Source organism: Saccostrea cucullata, unplaced genomic scaffold (assembly GCF_032062105.1).
Source record: "Saccostrea cucullata isolate Sc308-1 unplaced genomic scaffold, CSIRO_AGI_Scuc_v1 ctg387, whole genome shotgun sequence".
Lineage (NCBI taxonomy): Eukaryota > Metazoa > Mollusca > Bivalvia > Ostreida > Ostreidae > Saccostrea > Saccostrea cuccullata.
In genome coordinates, this window is record NW_026927209.1 from 141,590 (window position 1) to 159,200 (window position 17,611).

Sequence of the window (17,611 nt, forward strand, 5' to 3'; positions counted from 1 at the left end):
CTTTTGTTATTTTACTTTTTATTTCCATGTAATAATTGAAATGGTTGGCTCATGGAAACAGAGTTACATTTATTTTCAGTGATTGATGTGGATTTTTCACAGGTTATATGTCCAAATGCCAAGCTTTGAACTAATGTTTCTTAATTGTAAGAATGTGTATGCCCTTGTGGTTTGTAAAATATAAGGCTCAAAAAAACTTCAAAAGGGTTGTAGATGTACTTTCATGACTTAATGTTTAGGAGTATGTTTTGTGAAAGTGTGCTTGCTCTTGCCTAAGTAATTACTCGTTAAACTTGTCTACTTTGAAATTCTTTCATATTAAAACATTGATAAGAAGAGTGAAAAATTCACTGAAACTTTGGTGCAAAGACATCATAAGACATGTAGTGAGCAATATCATAGATTTGTGTATCAGTAATGTTAAAAATCTCTTTACATCACACAAGCCATTTCAAGAATCCGCTAGGAGAAAATAATGCCCCAGCTACGGTACGTTTTCCTTTTGAATATCTGGGTTTCCTGCTGGTCTTATTGAGATAATATATTGACTTTAAAGTACAGTGTAACTATAAATATGAGAAATCTTGGATTAAAATCACAGACATTCACTTTAAAATTGAATTATCTTCCTTGGATAATTGTGAAAAATGCTGCACTATTTTAATATATTTTCACCTTTGAAAAGCTGTTGTTTATACATATTTTGAATAAAAATGATATTTTGTCACAGATTGAAAATAATAAATGTGACAAAACTTCCCGCAGGCCTGTTTTAAGAGAAAAAGAAAGAGGAAATTCTTTTATTATGGTGTCCAAAGTTTTGACCAACTTGCATCAAAATCCTTAAAGATGCTGAAAGATGTTTAAAATTATAAAATCTTATTATGAACTGCAACATGGTAGTGTAAGTCATGAAGCTCTCGCACATGGATCTTCATGCCAAATCATAAAGCTGGTGCACAAGGACTTTAACTCATACAACAGCTCACCATTTCCAACTCCGTAGCTAAATATAAAGTCAGTGACCAAAAGTTCTTGAAGATCTTAATCGTCTTATGTCTCATACATTTGATTATTTCACAAAGAATTCAAGATGTGTAAGATATTTATTTACTAACTGGATATCTGGGAGACAAATTTGTCCCGGATCAAGCAGGACTTGGACTCTTCTTCCAGCAGTTAAATTATAGAAACTCTCAATCAATTTCAATCAATACAGATAAATTTTCTACAACTGGTCAGTGTTGGACTTCCACAAGATGAAGACATCATTAATCCATGTCATAGACTTCAGTCAGACTAAGGTACAGTACATTGTATTCAGCATATACAGTGTAGTCAAATGAGACTTACCTACAGCATGACATTGTAAACTAATGGACTAAGCTTAAAACACTCCACTGGAGAAATGTCTGCCCACACATCTAATAAGTTACTGACAAGGTAATGATTTTACGTTTCTCTGTGTGTGTGTCTGTGGGCTTACGTGGAAAGAAGTAGAAAGAAAAGCAAAGGATAGGACTGGGTGAAGGAACTGTGTGGCTGCCTTATGTGCCACCTGGCATGAAGAGGCCTAAGTAAGTAAGTAAGTAATGATTTCACAAGAGTAGTTTAGTTTAAATAAATTGAGCTGTAATCCCAGGTTGTTGAATAGTTGGTTTAGTAAATTAAATAACTTAAAACCAATCTTCTCACTGATTAGCAGCCATACAAAACACAACTACATAAGAAAATGACAAATTTTTATAATGAATTCAGACAAGTATTATCCAATAACATTATGCAATGTAAAAATAATTGAACATACAAATAAGAAGCATTTTGTCGGACCATTACCAATTAAATTTTATTTCTAATTTCATTTGTGATGAAACTGAAAGTTTAGTTATAAAAAAAATAGCATAAAACACTCATAAGATATACGTATTAACTGATACAATACCTTCTTATAAATTTATACATGACATACAAACTAGATATCAATGACACATTGTCCAGCTCTTTTTTAAGCCAATGTAAATGGAATAAGATTTGAGAGGAATGTTTTTTTTCCTTTTCATTTTGTAATAAAACTAAAAAATTACTACTCATATTTTCTTTATGTAGAGAAAAAATATTTAACAACAATTTAATGAAGTAATGGCCACCAGTCTGAGAATAAAAGCTTAAAATAATCACAAGAAGATGAGGGATTCATAAAAAGATCAGTTTTGACCTTGATCTCTGACCTAGAAATTAGGTCACTTTTTACCCCTGGGAACTCTTTTATTAAGGAAACTTCAACAAGCTTGGACCAAGGAAAGAAAAATATATGGATTGGACAGTTATTTTACACGTACAGTAATAAATCAAGGCTTATTTGTCAAAATATGAGTAACTGACTAATTGACAAATAATTTAAAATAAAGAACAGGAAAAGGAGTGTTTAGACAATATATAAACATAAAAATTAAATTCAAAACAATCCTCTTTGTTAAAGGAGTTCTAGTGAAAAAAAAGTTGTAGTGCAAAGTAGTTACAGTGTAATGATGTTGTAGTTGAAATGTAGTTGTAGTGCTGTGAAGTTGTAGTGTAGTGCAGTACTGTTGTAATGTAAAGTACTTGTATTTATACAGAAGTTGTAGTGTAATGTACTTGTAGTATATGTCGTGAAGTGTAATGTAGTTGTGATGTTATTTAGTTGTTATGAAGTTGTAATGTAGTTGTACTGTAGTGCAGTTATAGTGGAATGTAGTTTTTCTCTAATGCAGTTGTAGTAAAATGTAAATGTAGCTGTGTTGTAGTTTTAATAGTGCAGTGAAGATGTTATGTTGTAGAAATGTACAGTCAATTCTCGAATTATCGCCATTCGATTCATTGCCATTTTCGCAATACCGCCATGATTTCCCAAGAACGTTTTTCCTGCTGTATAAATTTAAATTCTCTTTATAACGCCAAATTCGCATACCGCCATCCGCCACCCTGTTTTCACAACAAACGTCCATTTTTAAGTGTCATTTATCTCGATATACCGCCACAGGTGCATGTGGTCAGTGAAGCGCGGCTAATTGGTTGACGCTATCCCTGTTGTAAAGCATGCAAACGCAGACAAGGTACATGCAATTAAGTAATTAAACAACAAATAAATAAACAATAATTTTAACATGAACTGTTATAATAATTTTGTTTTCTGTTTAATATAACCATTTAGTCACGGCTTCGCCACGAAAGCGGTCGTTGTTAAAGTACGCCGATAACGATACTATTTTGATGATCTCTGCTTTAAACAGTGCAAAGTTTGCTGGAAAAAATAATTATACGTTATAAATTGTGAACGTTCCATCAACAATGATACCATAAACAATGAACATATTTAAGGATCCATTTTACTTATTATCGGCAATATATAACGACGATCGGCCCAGTATGTTTTTTTTTCAGTATCGGACATGCAGATTTACATTCATATACAAATATTTGTCTTTATTTCATAACTGCACATTTTGTTTTAGTGAAATTGTACATTAAAAAAATTACTTGAAGTATTTTCAATCAGAAATATGTTTTTATATACATGTACATGTATAATAAGAATAGAAACGCTAAATGGTATTTCTAGGAACGATAACTCTACTTCTTATTTTCTAAAAGATGGGAAGTTCAATTCATCGCCAAATTCGTTATACCGCCATGATTTCTAAATTACAAAAGGTGGCAGTTTATCGAGAATTAACTGTAGTTGAATTGTAATGGTTTTAATAGTTAGTGTAGACAAATATGCAATTTAGTTGTAGTGTAGTGTTGCAGTGTTGATAGGTCTTCTCTTTCAAAGATGAAAAAAAGTGTTTTGAACATACACTGTATTTACCAAATTAAATCTTTTCTATTTGTAATGATTTATAAATGAAAAAGAAATAAACAAAAAATTGTCTTACACGAAAAAGCAACACTACTATAGGGCATGCTTTTCAGAACTTCAAAATTGAATCCACAATACAGCAGGTTGAACAAAATGAAAATTATTCCATTTCTTAATCTCATCAATTTGTTGGTAAACGCAGTCATCATATTGATCAATATTTGTGTACCTGAACCAGTACCACTGTGTTCTGTTTCCAATTAAAATAAAATATAATTCATTTTTCAAGTAGGACTAGTTTTCTCCATTTGGTCATCACTTGAAAATCTTTCCATCACAAAATATTTAATTATTTAACAATCTGTATTATGTACAACTCTGTCTGTACCTTTTAACATATAAAAATGTTCATAAAATAGATTTAAATACATTGATCAATTAAATAAAAATAATTTTTACAAGCATTAAAACTTAACAGTCTGATTACACATTTATTTAATAAAGAATCAAAGTACAATCAAATTGTACAATCACTTCAAAACATATACAGACATGTAATACCAGTTTACAGTGAAATGACACAGAGGAATGTGAAGCCCAGTTATCACAAGGGTAAATAAAAAACACACTGCCATGTTCAGTCGGCCATGTTGAGTCGGCTATGTTCCTGCCTCTTTTCGTCTCTCTTCAAATGTTTCTACAGCTGCCTGCTAATCTGAGATCAGGGACTTGATGCACAATGAATGCTGGGATTGTAAGTCACAGGGAATTCTGGGAGATTGTCATGTGGTGTCTATCCTGATCATCCTTAGCTTATAATTGTCTGCCAGCACACAGGCCGCCTCATTAGATCCACCACAATAATGAGAAGAGGAGAACACAGTCATCAGTCTACCCTGCTGCTGGACCTTTTTTCAAAATTAGAAAAAAATATTCTTATTGAACACTAGGTCCAGCACAAAAGATAAGGACAATGCAATGTAGCTGTACTCTTAAACTATATAAACGATTCTCAAGGGACAACACTGCACCCACATCTGTTAGATACATTTTACATACCTGAAAGCCATTTTCCTGCACTTCATGAGCTCTTATCACATGAGACAAGCCATTTTTATCCAGAAAAGACATTAAGGCCTCACAGCTGAAGAAATAAGCTGTTCCTCGCCTTGTGTTGTAAATAAATCCATTGTGCTCATTTAAATCCTTGATGTTATCTGGAGTCATCAAATCCATGCTACAATGTACATGTACATTAACATGAAATATAAATTTATTTCTACACAGAAACGGAATCAAATGATCAAGACAGTAAATATTTTTATTTCAAGAAATAAAGAGGAATATCATTATATTTCACTGCAACAAAATGCACATTGAAACTCTATACATGTACAGTGTAGATGTCAGTTTTCTTTGACTTGATCCAACCACCTAACAACTTTTCCACTGGAGGTCACACAATCTACACCAACTCACCTGACAAGCCAAGGTCACTCCACATGATCTACCACGTCAGTGGACTTCAACTCACCTGACTTGGTTAATCAATATGACCCCCAGACTAGGAGACTTGAACTCACCTGACTAAGTCACTCCATATGGTCTACCAGGTCAGGGGACTCTATTTACCTGACTGAGTCACTCCATATAATCTCCCAGGTCAGGGGACTTGAACTCACCTGACAGGGTCACTCCACATGATCTCCCAGGCCAGGGGACTTTCTATAAACTCACCTGACAGGGTCACTCCATATAATCTCCCAGGTCAGGGGACTCTATAAACTCACCTGACAGGATCACTCCACATGATCTCCCAGGTCAGGGGACTCTATAAACTCAATGACTCACTCCACTGACAGGGTCACTCCAGGGTACTCCATATAATCTCCCAGGTTAGGGGACTCTATAAACTCACCTGACAGGGTCACTCCACATGAGCTCCCAGGCCAGGGGACTCTATAAACTCACCTGATAGGATCACTCCACATGATCTCCCAGGTCAGGGGACTCTATAAACTCACCTGACAGGGTCACTCCACATGTTCTCCCAGGCCAGGGGACTCTATAAACTCACCTGACAGGGTCACTCCACATGATCTCCCAGGCCAAGGGACTCTATAAACTCACCTAACAGGATCACTCCACATGATCTCCCAGGCCAGGGGACTCTATAAACTCACCTGACAGGATCACTCCACATGATCTCCCAGGCCAGGGGACTCTATAAACTCACCTGACAGGGTCACTCCACATGATCTCCCAGGTCAGGGGACTCTATAAACTCACCTGACAGGATCACTCCACATGATCTCCCAGGCCAGGGGACTCTATAAACTCACCTGACAGGATCACTCCTCATGATCTCCCAGGCCCAAAATGCATAAACTCACCTGACAGGGTCACTCCACATGATCACCCAGGCCAGGAGACTCTATAAACTCACCTGACAGGGTCACTCCACATGATCACCCAGGCCAGGGGACTCTATGAACTCACCTGACAGGGTCACTCCACATGATCTCCCAGGCCAAGATCTATAAACTCACCTGACAGGATCACTCCACATGATCTCCCAGGCCAGGGGACTCAGTACCTGACTCACCTGACAGGGTCACTCCACATGATCTCCCAGGCCAGTCAACACTCTATAAACTCACCTGACAGGATCACTCCACATGATCCAGGCCAGGGGACTCTATAAACTCACCTGATAGGATCACTCCACATGATCTCCCAGGCCAGGGGACTCTATAAACTCACCTGACAGGGTCACTCCACATGATCTCCCAGGCTAGGGGACTTTCTATTTCTGGATCCTTCAGAGGTACAGGAATTTTGTTTATGTTCTCAATATTAATGTCAGAACAGGGTATCCCTCCGTGAACACAGAACACCTAGAACAAACAAAGGTCATAATGTAATGAACAATAAACATGATAAAACTACAATTTTCTTAAAATCTTCCAAAAGCAGGTGACTAGAAAACTGACCAATTGGCAAGGGTATATCTAAGAATGTGTAACCCATTACCAAAATATACAACATCACAATTCCTAAGTATCTAAGACTTAAAATTTACCTTATCATCGACAGTAGCTGCTATTGGCATGGCATCAAAACAGTCATTGACCGCCTCCCACACCTGAATTCCTACTGACTCCCCAAACTTCTGTACACACTCACTGTAACAAAGAATAGACTTTATGTATACTACTTAGAATAATACACTCATTGTAACAATACAGAACAGATAAATAGTCCGTGTAACCAAGAACAAAATTATACACTTTTAATATTAAATCACAGAGCCTGGAACAGAATGATAACCCACCGTAACCAGGAGAAAATTTTTACACTCCGTGTAACAAAGACATAAAGATTTATACACATAATGTAGCCAATAATGTTTTATTCATTTATTGTAACTATAAACAGATTTATCGACACTTGTTGTAAATATAAGCAGCATTGGCAACTTATCTTAACTACAAGCAGCTTTATGAACTTATTAACTTAAAGAGAAGTATGACCTAGAGAGTTAGAACTCACTTTTTAAATGAGAACATTTCCTGAACAGATCTGAGCTCGTGGTTTCCTCTCAGGAGATAAAATTTGTTCTGGGCAAGCATCTTTTGGGCAAACAAATAGGAAATGACCTAGATAATAGAAAAGGTGTTAGTAGTTATCATACAAGTCTGAGTTAATATTATAAAGAACATTAGGGTTCTAAAAATGAACTTTGACAGTTTATATCATTCATCTTTAACCCCACCTGAATGAATTTTTAAAAGCTTAAAATATTCATGAGAGAACTAGAGTACATGTATTGATTGCTGCTTCTGATCTCACCTCTACTCCATACTCCCCTCGGTCCACGTAGTCCCCCAGAAACAGGAAGGAGGCTGGGGTTAACAGAGGTCCCATCCTCCATAACGCTTTCTCAAAACACACCAAGTCCCTGTAGTTCCCGTGGATATCTCCTACAAACACAAGTATATCAACAGGTTAAAGCTGCCCATTGTAACCTGGAAAATACTGTAAACTAACTATTATTTGAGTCATATTTTATTCACGATTAGTCAATTTGAACTCAATCCACAACAGTTAATTTTTGGGACTCTTCTCAAATACAAAGCAAAAAAAAATTGGTTTGCAGTGATGAATATTCGCAAGATAAAGGTCACGAAACACAGGGATATTTCTCGAATGTGAATAAAAGTTGGTTTTACAATTTTGTGCAAATTATGATTGCATTTTTTATATAAAATACAGTAAAACTCGGTTATAGCGAAGTCCTGGGGACCTGTGAATTTAATTTGCTATATCCGTAATTCGTTATATCCGTATAACGAATTCGTATAATCATATATCGCGAATTCGCAATATGCATGTTTTCCTTCCAGTATTACTACCAAATATGTTAAGGAAGCAAAAATTACAAAATATAACCTTCGATAACCAAGGTTTTATTGTGAATGGAATTTTATATACAAATGCTAAAAGAAATAAGGTCAGTTCAATTTATTAAATTTTAGTATCTTAAAAAGTTCGTTATAAAAGATGTAAATTTCATTACACTTAACCTCAACGGAACTCAAATTCAGTTCACTATATCCGTAATCTCGTTATATCAGAGTTCGTTATAACCGTAAAATCTTACAAAGATTTGTTAAGAATTAAAAACTTCGCTATATCCATGAATTCGCAATATCCGTGTTCGTACTAAACGAGTTTTACTGTACCATAAAGTACTTAATAAAAAGTCACTGTGATTAATTGCATTCTGTAGAGATTTTGCTCTTGTTTTTTGTACATGCCCAAAACAATAAATGTCTGCTGTCAGTAAGATAGAAATACAAGTATCCTTTCAGCATTTATTTCCAACGCTGAGAAATTTTTTGCCAAATTAAGATATACAAAGTGATCAATACACAATTTATATCAGATGGCTGAAATATTCTAAAACCTTTCATTACATTCTTCATATACATGTAATTTCAATTAATGACTTGTTGCAAAACAAAAAAAAAGTGTACAGTAAAACTCGTTTAGTACGAACACAGATATTGCGAATTTATGGATATAGTGAAGTTATCTTGAATCCCCAGCTATATACAGTTTACTCCACTTATATTGAACTCGCTTATTTTGAAATTCCGCTTATTTTGAAATGAAAATAAATCCCCAGTTTTTGCCTCTTATATTCTTTGCATTAAAATAACGGTTATACTGAAATTGGCTATATTGAAATATCGCTTATATTGAAGCCACTGATCGGTCCCCACAAGTGATAATGAGTTGTTTTAATAACGGTTATATTGAAGTACTCCTTGGCGGCTGTTGTTTAAGTTGGCGACAGAAATTATGCATGAATAACCAGTTGATATAAAAGGTGTGAATAATTAAATTTTCACCTTATGTGTTTTTATACTGCATGCTCTTACGAAATAAACTTATTCACTGTTAAATTCTATGTTTCCACGTACATAATATTGAGAAATTGATGCTAAATGTAATATAGTAACCCTCACAGATCTAGAAAAGAAACCTTAACTTTGAAATTAAACGTTAATGGCTATTGATAAGTCTAAATTCGAAATAGCTGAGGGATTAACCTGAGCACACTTACGATGGAATCAAGCAGAGTTCGACAGTACTCAACCGTTTAAGTCCTGTGATTTTTCTTCAAAATGTAAATAAAAGCGATCGTGGAATAATAACGAGGGTGAAGATTGTCTTTTGAATGTAACAGAAAGAAATAATTTTATTTAAACTTTCAAGGACTTATATTCTATGTAATCTGTTTACTGTTAAATATAAACGCTGACAAAATTAATTTGTTCGGGTTTGTTCTTCTTTATCTTATATCGGGATTGAACTTAAAAAATGGCGACGTCACGATTTCGCTTATATTGAATTACGGTTATATTGAAATAATTTGCATGGTCCCCTGAATTTCAATATATCTGGAGTAGGCTGTAATGTTAATGGATATTTATACGGAAATAACGAATTACGGATATAGAGAAGTAATTTCACTGGTCGCTACGACTTTGTTATAACCAAGTTTTGCTGTAAATATAAAAGTAAATTTTACCGAGAATGTAGACAGGGGATTTCAGCTTTACTAATCGTGGTTCCAGACACAAGGAGTCCTTAAGTTCACGACACAAGGTCAACAGACATTTAGCGAGGGCATTAGTGTCCACTTGTCCCCAGTCAAATCCTGGCTGCAAATAAGACATGAACAATCAATGTAAGTTCATGTACAAGAATAAGAAGTCTTGAAAATTGTATCTGAAAGGACAGTAAGCAACTTGATAATTGTCTGTACAGTGTATCACTATTAACCTTTGTTGGTCCTCCATTATCTCCCTTGATCGCCCTCTCAAAATATCTCAGACCGGTCAACATTTCATTGGGATGAGATCTCTGTTAAATAAAAACAAGATGTATCAGTAATTCAAGAAAACGAGACGTTTGTGAAACACTTATCCCCCCCCCCCCCAATAAATGAATTTTTCCTAAATTTAAGGGGCATAACTCTGTTCAAAATAACTTGATCGTACCCAAAACAAATTTTGACCTAGATATTCTTATGATAAATCTGTATATCAAATTTCATTTCAGTATGTTCAACCTTAGCAAAGAAAATGAACGTAAACTGAAAAATAATTGGAATTTTTCTAAGTCCAAGGGACATAACTCTTTCAAAAATTGCCAATCATAACCAACACAGAACTTGACCTAGATATGCTTATGATTAATCTTCTTGGAAGGGGGGCACAATATTATAGAAATTCATCTTAATGAATTAGAAGTAGGCCTAACTATCTTGTTTGCAAATTTTGTTATAAGGTTTTCTTTTCAAAGCCGTCTTCGTTTTGGAATACACTTACAGCATTAAATGAGTCTATTGACGGCATCCTCTGAAATCGTGAAATGTCTCCCTCTAAATGACAGGCTGCACTCTCTGTCACAGCGGGGGTCCCTAAACAACAAACACTCATCAGAAATAAAAATACAGGACATTCTCTCTCTACACTTAGTTATTCTATCCCTAAACAACAAACACTGATCAGAAATAAAAATACAGGACATTTGATACACACATAGATTCTGTCCCTATAAACAACAAACACTCATCAGAATTAAAAATACAGGACATTCAATACACAAATAGATTCTGTCTGTACCTTGTAAATCCCAGAGTTTGACGACATCAGATAAGACCCCTGTCCGCCGTACTTTAACTGTGTGTGTGGCAAGTTCATATCGGATCTGGTGCATAAATCTCCCCGCAGATAATGGACGACCTTCTGGAAGCTTGAACACGTCCATTTCTGTATCTGTCAAAAAATGTCAATGTAGTCTGCTTACATCTGTGATATGAATGCATGAAACACGTACAGTGTATGTCTCTTTGTGATAAAAGTTTCGACTCTCTTGTTTTCTCTAAAACAATACTAAAAGAAGGGAATAGATACCGTTTTCTAGTTTTTAAGTCACTTGTTTTAATCTGAGCTTTTTACCTGTAGCATTTAACTTTCTTGGTGGGGATGATTTGACAGAATCCAGAAGTTTGGGGCGGCATCTCTTTAAGGGTGGTTCCATTGTCTCCCCCGTGTGATTTAAGTGGTTCTCATTCCTACAATCAGGTACTAAGATCAGTGTCATACTAAAGTACTCTGACAGAATTCAAAATATTGAAATTAAAGCTCAAATTTGTAGGTTTCACATGGTAAACCTTGTTAATTAAAAGTGCAGTTTAACCTTGTTACTTCATAGTGCAGCACTCTTTTTTATACACATATAAATTCACTATTTGACATATAAACTGGGACTGACACAATCTATATTGTACATGACACACTTTATCATTCAAAAGTTTAACTTTATATCTATACTTTTACCCATCAGATACAATACTTATTACAAGAGATCACCATTTGTACACACAATACATACCCTTTAAGCCCTGACACACAGGACTGGGGTAATCTGAACAGTACAGATGTCCCTCGGAACTTCAGCTGTCCCACAGCTGTCAGAAATTCTCCTAAAGGGAGCTTATTCTTTGTCTCATTTCCAAACAACCTGTACATAGAAAGAATTTCATATCATTTAGAAATAATTTAATTTCAGTGTAGACAATAAAACAATTTATCCTCCTAAAATGGCTTCAAATGGAAAATATTTTAAAAGTAATGCAAACAGGATTAATATGTTTTAGGCATAAATCATTGTGACACAGGCAACTTATGTTATACAATATAAAATAAATCTTTTATTCAATCAAATGAGATGTTACAACTAAAATTAAATTATTCATTAATATTAGACTCTTTTTCTTATATTTTAACTTCCTTCTTTGTTGAGATATTATTGGTTAGAAAACTCACTTGGCACTTTTCTGAGCATCTTCATTGACTGCTTCATCATCCAGAGACAGACCTTTGATTTTACGTATGTCCCTAACCATACATCTAGAGAAGAGAATAGGAGAACCTGTTACTACTAACTACTCATGTCCATTTTTTCTCCAAATCAGGCCATTGTTTGAATGATCAGTAAGACTATCAATCACAGGCTTTTAAAGACTTAGGTAGGAAATAATTGCTCTACCAACAAGCCATAAAACCAAATTTTAGATAATCCCAACTCTTGAGACTTTGAAACCTAATCAGACAACCATCATCTTACTTAAATTCTTCAAACTGCAGGAAGCCATCAACGTTGTGATCATAGAACCTGAAGATATATCTACATCTCATTTCTGCTGGCATTCCGCCATGTTGTGTGGAGGGCTCAAGGGCTGCCAGGCCAACTAGGACATCCTTAAACTGTAGAATCCTCTTCTTATGCATATCAAAGGCCCTAAAATTAGCCAGGAATAAAGTCATATCAAAGGCCCTAAAATTAGCCAGGAATAAAGTCATATCAAAGGCCCTAAAATTAGCCAGGAATAAAGTCATATTAAAGGCCCTAAAATTAGCCAGGAATGATGTCATATCAATTGCCCTAAAATTAGCCAGGAATAAAGTCATATCAAAGGCCCTAAAATTAACCAGGAATAAAGTCATATCAAAGGCCCTAAAATTAGCGAGAAGTCATATCAAAGGCCCTAAAATTAGCGAGAAGTCATATCAAAGGCCCTAAAATTAGCCAGGAATGAAGTAATTTGAAACATTCGAAATTGTATAAACCTCTTCTTATGCATAGTAAAGGCCCTAAAATTGGAATGAAGTATGCGCGCCTTACATATGTTTAAGTTTTGTTTACATTTGTAATACCCTTGAGGTGATTCAAACATTCGAAAATGTAGATACCTCTTTTTATGCATATTAAAAGCCCTAAAATTAGCCAAGAACGAAGTCATTTCAAACATTAGTAAATGTAAAAATCCTCTTCTTATGAATATCAAAAGCCCTACAACTACTGAGGATTGAATTTGACTCGTTTTGCCCCTATCATAATGTAATAATACTTTGCTTTTTTATCTAAACAGGGCACATTCCTCTACTGCACCTTTGAGCACAATCAGCAACATGAACAGGACATCTTTTTAATTTTCTTTTGTCCTTAAAAATGGCATATACCTGTACATGTACTTGATACTATCTTTATCCTCAACAGGTCGATTCTTACTTAAACATGGCCATCTACCCAATCTTTTTTTTGTCCCCTACAGGGTGTTTCCTTGACCCATTTCTATCCCCAAGTGTACAGTGAATTGATGTACTGTTTTTACCTGAACAGGGCCTCCACCTGCTCTTCCTTTGCCCCCTTGTGTACAATGTACTCCTTGAAGACAGTTTTGTTCATCATAGAGCAGGGTAAACACCAATCCATGAACTCCTGATACAGAAGGTCTTGCTCTTTAAAAAATAATATAAACATGGCAATGTATTACATTAAATCCAATAATATAAAGATAGCAATGTACTACATTAAATCCTATAATATAAAGATAGCAATGTACTACATTGAATCCAATAATATAAAGATAGCAATGTACTACATTAAATCCAATAATATAAAGATAGCAATGTACTTCATTAAATCCAATAATATAAAGATAGCAATGTACTACATTGAATCCAATAATATAAAGATAGCAATGTACTACATTAAATCCAATAAATCAGATTTAGAAGTGACCATTAAGGAATTCGGAATCATTAACTTTCACTTCTTATCTTATCCAGTTTTTATAAATTCCTCTTTGACTTATATTAGTGATAGTGTAAGTATGTCATCTTTATGACATTACTAACCTTTCTTGCCGAGTTTGGCCGACTTGATGACGGCCTCCTGGGCCGAGAGCTGTGATGTATCTTCTTTGTCTGTGTCAATGTATTCCACTCTCATCTCACTTAATACATTCATTGTCAAGGATGCTGAAGAAAAATGAATAAATTAAAATGATGCATTTAATAATTTATTAATGTTAACATCATCATTTTTTATTGTCAATAAAAATAACATTATCATGATTATGCAATATTAAGGTTGATACAATAATTTAGCCACCTGCGGAGTACAATTTTCACTAAGCTCAGGTACTCACTGTTATTGAGATGTTTAGCCAGGTTGATTGGCTCCAGTCCTAGCAGCCCTGGATCTGCATGAGTTTGTTGTTCCATTTCTTCCACATTACACCAAACAGCCTCATCAGAACACTACAACAAAATCAAAGGTAACAACATTATCTCATACAAAAGAATTCATTGAAATACCTGTGGCTATTTTGAGAACACTTTTAAAATCATCAAAACCTATTTTTTCAATGATATATTTTTATTGATGAAAATTGTGTTTTACATATACATGTATCAGAATAAAATCAACTTAATTTTGAATGTTTCTTCCTCATCATAACCATGATAAGAAAATGATAAACATATAATAAGTTCATTTTTAAAAGAGTGTTGGTATTTTGATATTTGCTCCTCTTGATATGTACCTTGTTTGTTTCAACATGCTACTCATTATAGTTTTCATCAAGGGATGAGATTTTTGTAGAGACAATGTTAAATGCTATAAGTTTTGGATGTTTTGTTTACCATGTCACAGTCCTCTGTGTTACTATCTATAAGTTTTCAATGCTTTTTTTACCGTGCTGCAGTCCTCAGTGTAAAGAGCTATAAGTTTTTTTGATGTTTTGTTTACCGTGTCGCAGTCCTCCACAGGCTGTGTCAGGAACACAATGTGTGTGGCAGCGGGGCTAGAGCTGAAGTGGTAGAAAATCATCCTGATGATCCCTTTACATGGCCCTAGATCCTGGCCTGTCACCTAATGATAAGCAAATATCTAAAATTATACAATGGTCAAACATCTGACAATTCCAACTCCTCTAGGATCTTAACATTCAAAATCATTAACAATGTCTAGAATGATTTCATTTCATAAGTACACGGTATGAAAGATAAAAGAAGTGTAGCAAAAATTTCATTTCCTTCCCTTAGGAAACATGGACAGGACTTGTTATAAGATAGAGTAAACAAACAATTCTGAGAGTCTCAGTTAATGAACTCTAGCTCTCAAAATACAGCAGTTTTTGTTCTACCTGGGTCGGATACTGCTTTAGTTGGGAAAAAGTGTCAAAATAGAACATAAAATTTTCTGTTATATCCGATTCAACAAATAATACTTATGTTGTGCTTTTTCTAACTTCATTACCTATTTATCCAAGTTTCAAAGAATATAAACAATAAGTATTCATTTTTCTCATATTTGTGTCCCTTGTTCTCACATTTTCAGGCTTCTATTTTGTCAAAAATTTACAACACTAGGCTGTCTACAACACATACCCAACCATATTTAATATGACTGATCTCAACTTTTAATTTGACTTTTAGAGGACTTGAAACTTTTCATCAACTTATACATTTTTTCATATGAAAAAAATATGATGTCATCATAGTTTGATCCATTGGCGGTTGAATTGGGAATTTTTAGGCTTATAGTTGGGAAAATTTGGCATTTTTTGGCATTGGGAATGATACTTATATAATAGTGTTGCATTATGCATGTACTATGCCTAACCCCCCCCCCACTTTTAAAGGATGCCACACATGGTTAACGTATAGCTTTCTGGAGGCGAGTGCACTATGTGTCAAACCCTGCCTTTATAAAATAATTTATTAGGCATAAAAAATGCATAATGCAACACTATTGTTATTATTATGCTGACTGTTGTTATTATTTATGCGGCAATCCATTTGATTTTTTCCTGAAAATAATGGTGGTAACAGCGCACTTGCAAAAACTCATTCAAAATCTCCATGTTAAAATCAGTTGCATGCTTAATAGTTATTTTGGTTACTAGTATTTTCTCTAAATAAGTCAGGATTTTCTGTCCCAAAGATCTCATCTTTATTTGTCTGTTTTGTTAGTAAGACTGATTTGTTTACAGACGTGGATTCATATTGATAATTCTCTTTTACATCCTTCAATCAAGCGCTATATAAAAAGCGTTTTAATGACCCCATGATATCAATTCATCAAACGATCTGTATGTAATTAGTTTGAAACTTTGTTGTACACATTTATATAAGATTCCTTAGAATAAATATAACTGTTTTCAAATAATATTTGTCTATTTTCTCCTTCTTGTGTCAATTGTATAAATTAAGTTTATATATTTAATAAAATTCTCCCAATCAGTGATCGTCTCTGTGGCGTAATCGATAAGGCATTTTTCTGGCAACCTCATGGTTGTGTTCTCACATTTTCCGGTGTGTGCATTGAAGAATTTTACAGAAAACAAGGTCGTGCACACATTTCGGCATAGTATGCTTACGCTATATAAATCCTTAGACCACTATGCGAGAATAGTAGGGTATGGGTTATATAGAGACAAACTGACAGAAAGCATAATAATGTTTAATGGTACCAGTTATATAAGGGGGATGTTGAAATCCATATTAAAATGTTTGTATTCTCATTGTCACTAGCTATGACATCTACATTGATCAACTATTCCAATACGAAAAGGAAGAGACAAAAAGAAAGTGAAAAATAAATCAGAAAATTCAATATTTTGTAGGCCTAGTTGGATATGCAATTTATTCTTTAAAATATGAATCAGGATTTTTAAAATATATATTTTCACCCATGCTTCACGTTTCTGAAAATAATTTTTTATACATCCTATCCCACTCATGAAATAAAGTTCAAACTTGACTACAATACATTGAATATCTACAATATACAAAATAAATGGATGTCTTGACATGAAAAGCCAAAGGAAATAATATACCTCTGTTATTAATTTATTTGCGACACTCTGAAAGGTTTCTACATCATGTCGAAATGCTGTTGGCATCCATAATCCCTTGCCGTCTAGATTTGTGAGTAAAATTCTTGAATCTATTTTCCTTGGAATAAGAACACTAACAAATTCTCGTGAAGTTTGACCTGCCATTTTTCCTTGCTACCACAAACGGAAACAGAGATGGTGTACGTCCTTAAACATTCTACAATAACAGCGAGGCTATCGTCACTTCCAAATTACACGACCAAAATATCTCTTATCTAATGTGAAATGATGAAATCGGAGATAATCAGATCTTTGGCAGCGTAAATCACTCCTGATTGATACAGTCCAAAATTGGTTTCACTTTCATGACGACCAGTTTAACTTTTGGTAATACGAACATGAGATGATTCGTAAACATTATGATATGCCATTACACGCCCATGCCCTCTAATTTTTATATAATTTCGTGACCCAAATTTAATATATAATCTTTTTTTCAAACTATA

The 17,611-nt window shown here is 34.4% G+C and overlaps 1 protein-coding gene across 1 annotated transcript; it reads right to left on the reverse strand.

The window, feature by feature from the left end:
- Positions 1–3,715: 3,715 nt before the first annotated feature.
- LOC134273725 (uncharacterized) lies at positions 3,716–17,481 on the reverse strand. The gene is made up of 19 exons (XM_062755928.1): positions 17,106–17,481; positions 15,014–15,136; positions 14,412–14,523; positions 14,119–14,241; positions 13,593–13,719; positions 12,545–12,718; positions 12,244–12,327; positions 11,810–11,938; positions 11,374–11,489; positions 11,038–11,190; positions 10,741–10,832; positions 10,193–10,273; positions 9,939–10,071; positions 7,691–7,821; positions 7,391–7,497; positions 6,921–7,023; positions 6,602–6,735; positions 4,898–5,075; positions 3,716–4,746 (listed from the first exon to the last, which is right to left on the reverse strand). Exons 1-19 carry the CDS (start codon positions 17,268–17,270, stop codon positions 4,621–4,623), a joined length of 2,391 nt encoding a protein of 796 aa, XP_062611912.1. The 5' UTR covers positions 17,271–17,481; the 3' UTR covers positions 3,716–4,620.
- Positions 17,482–17,611: the final 130 nt, after the last annotated feature.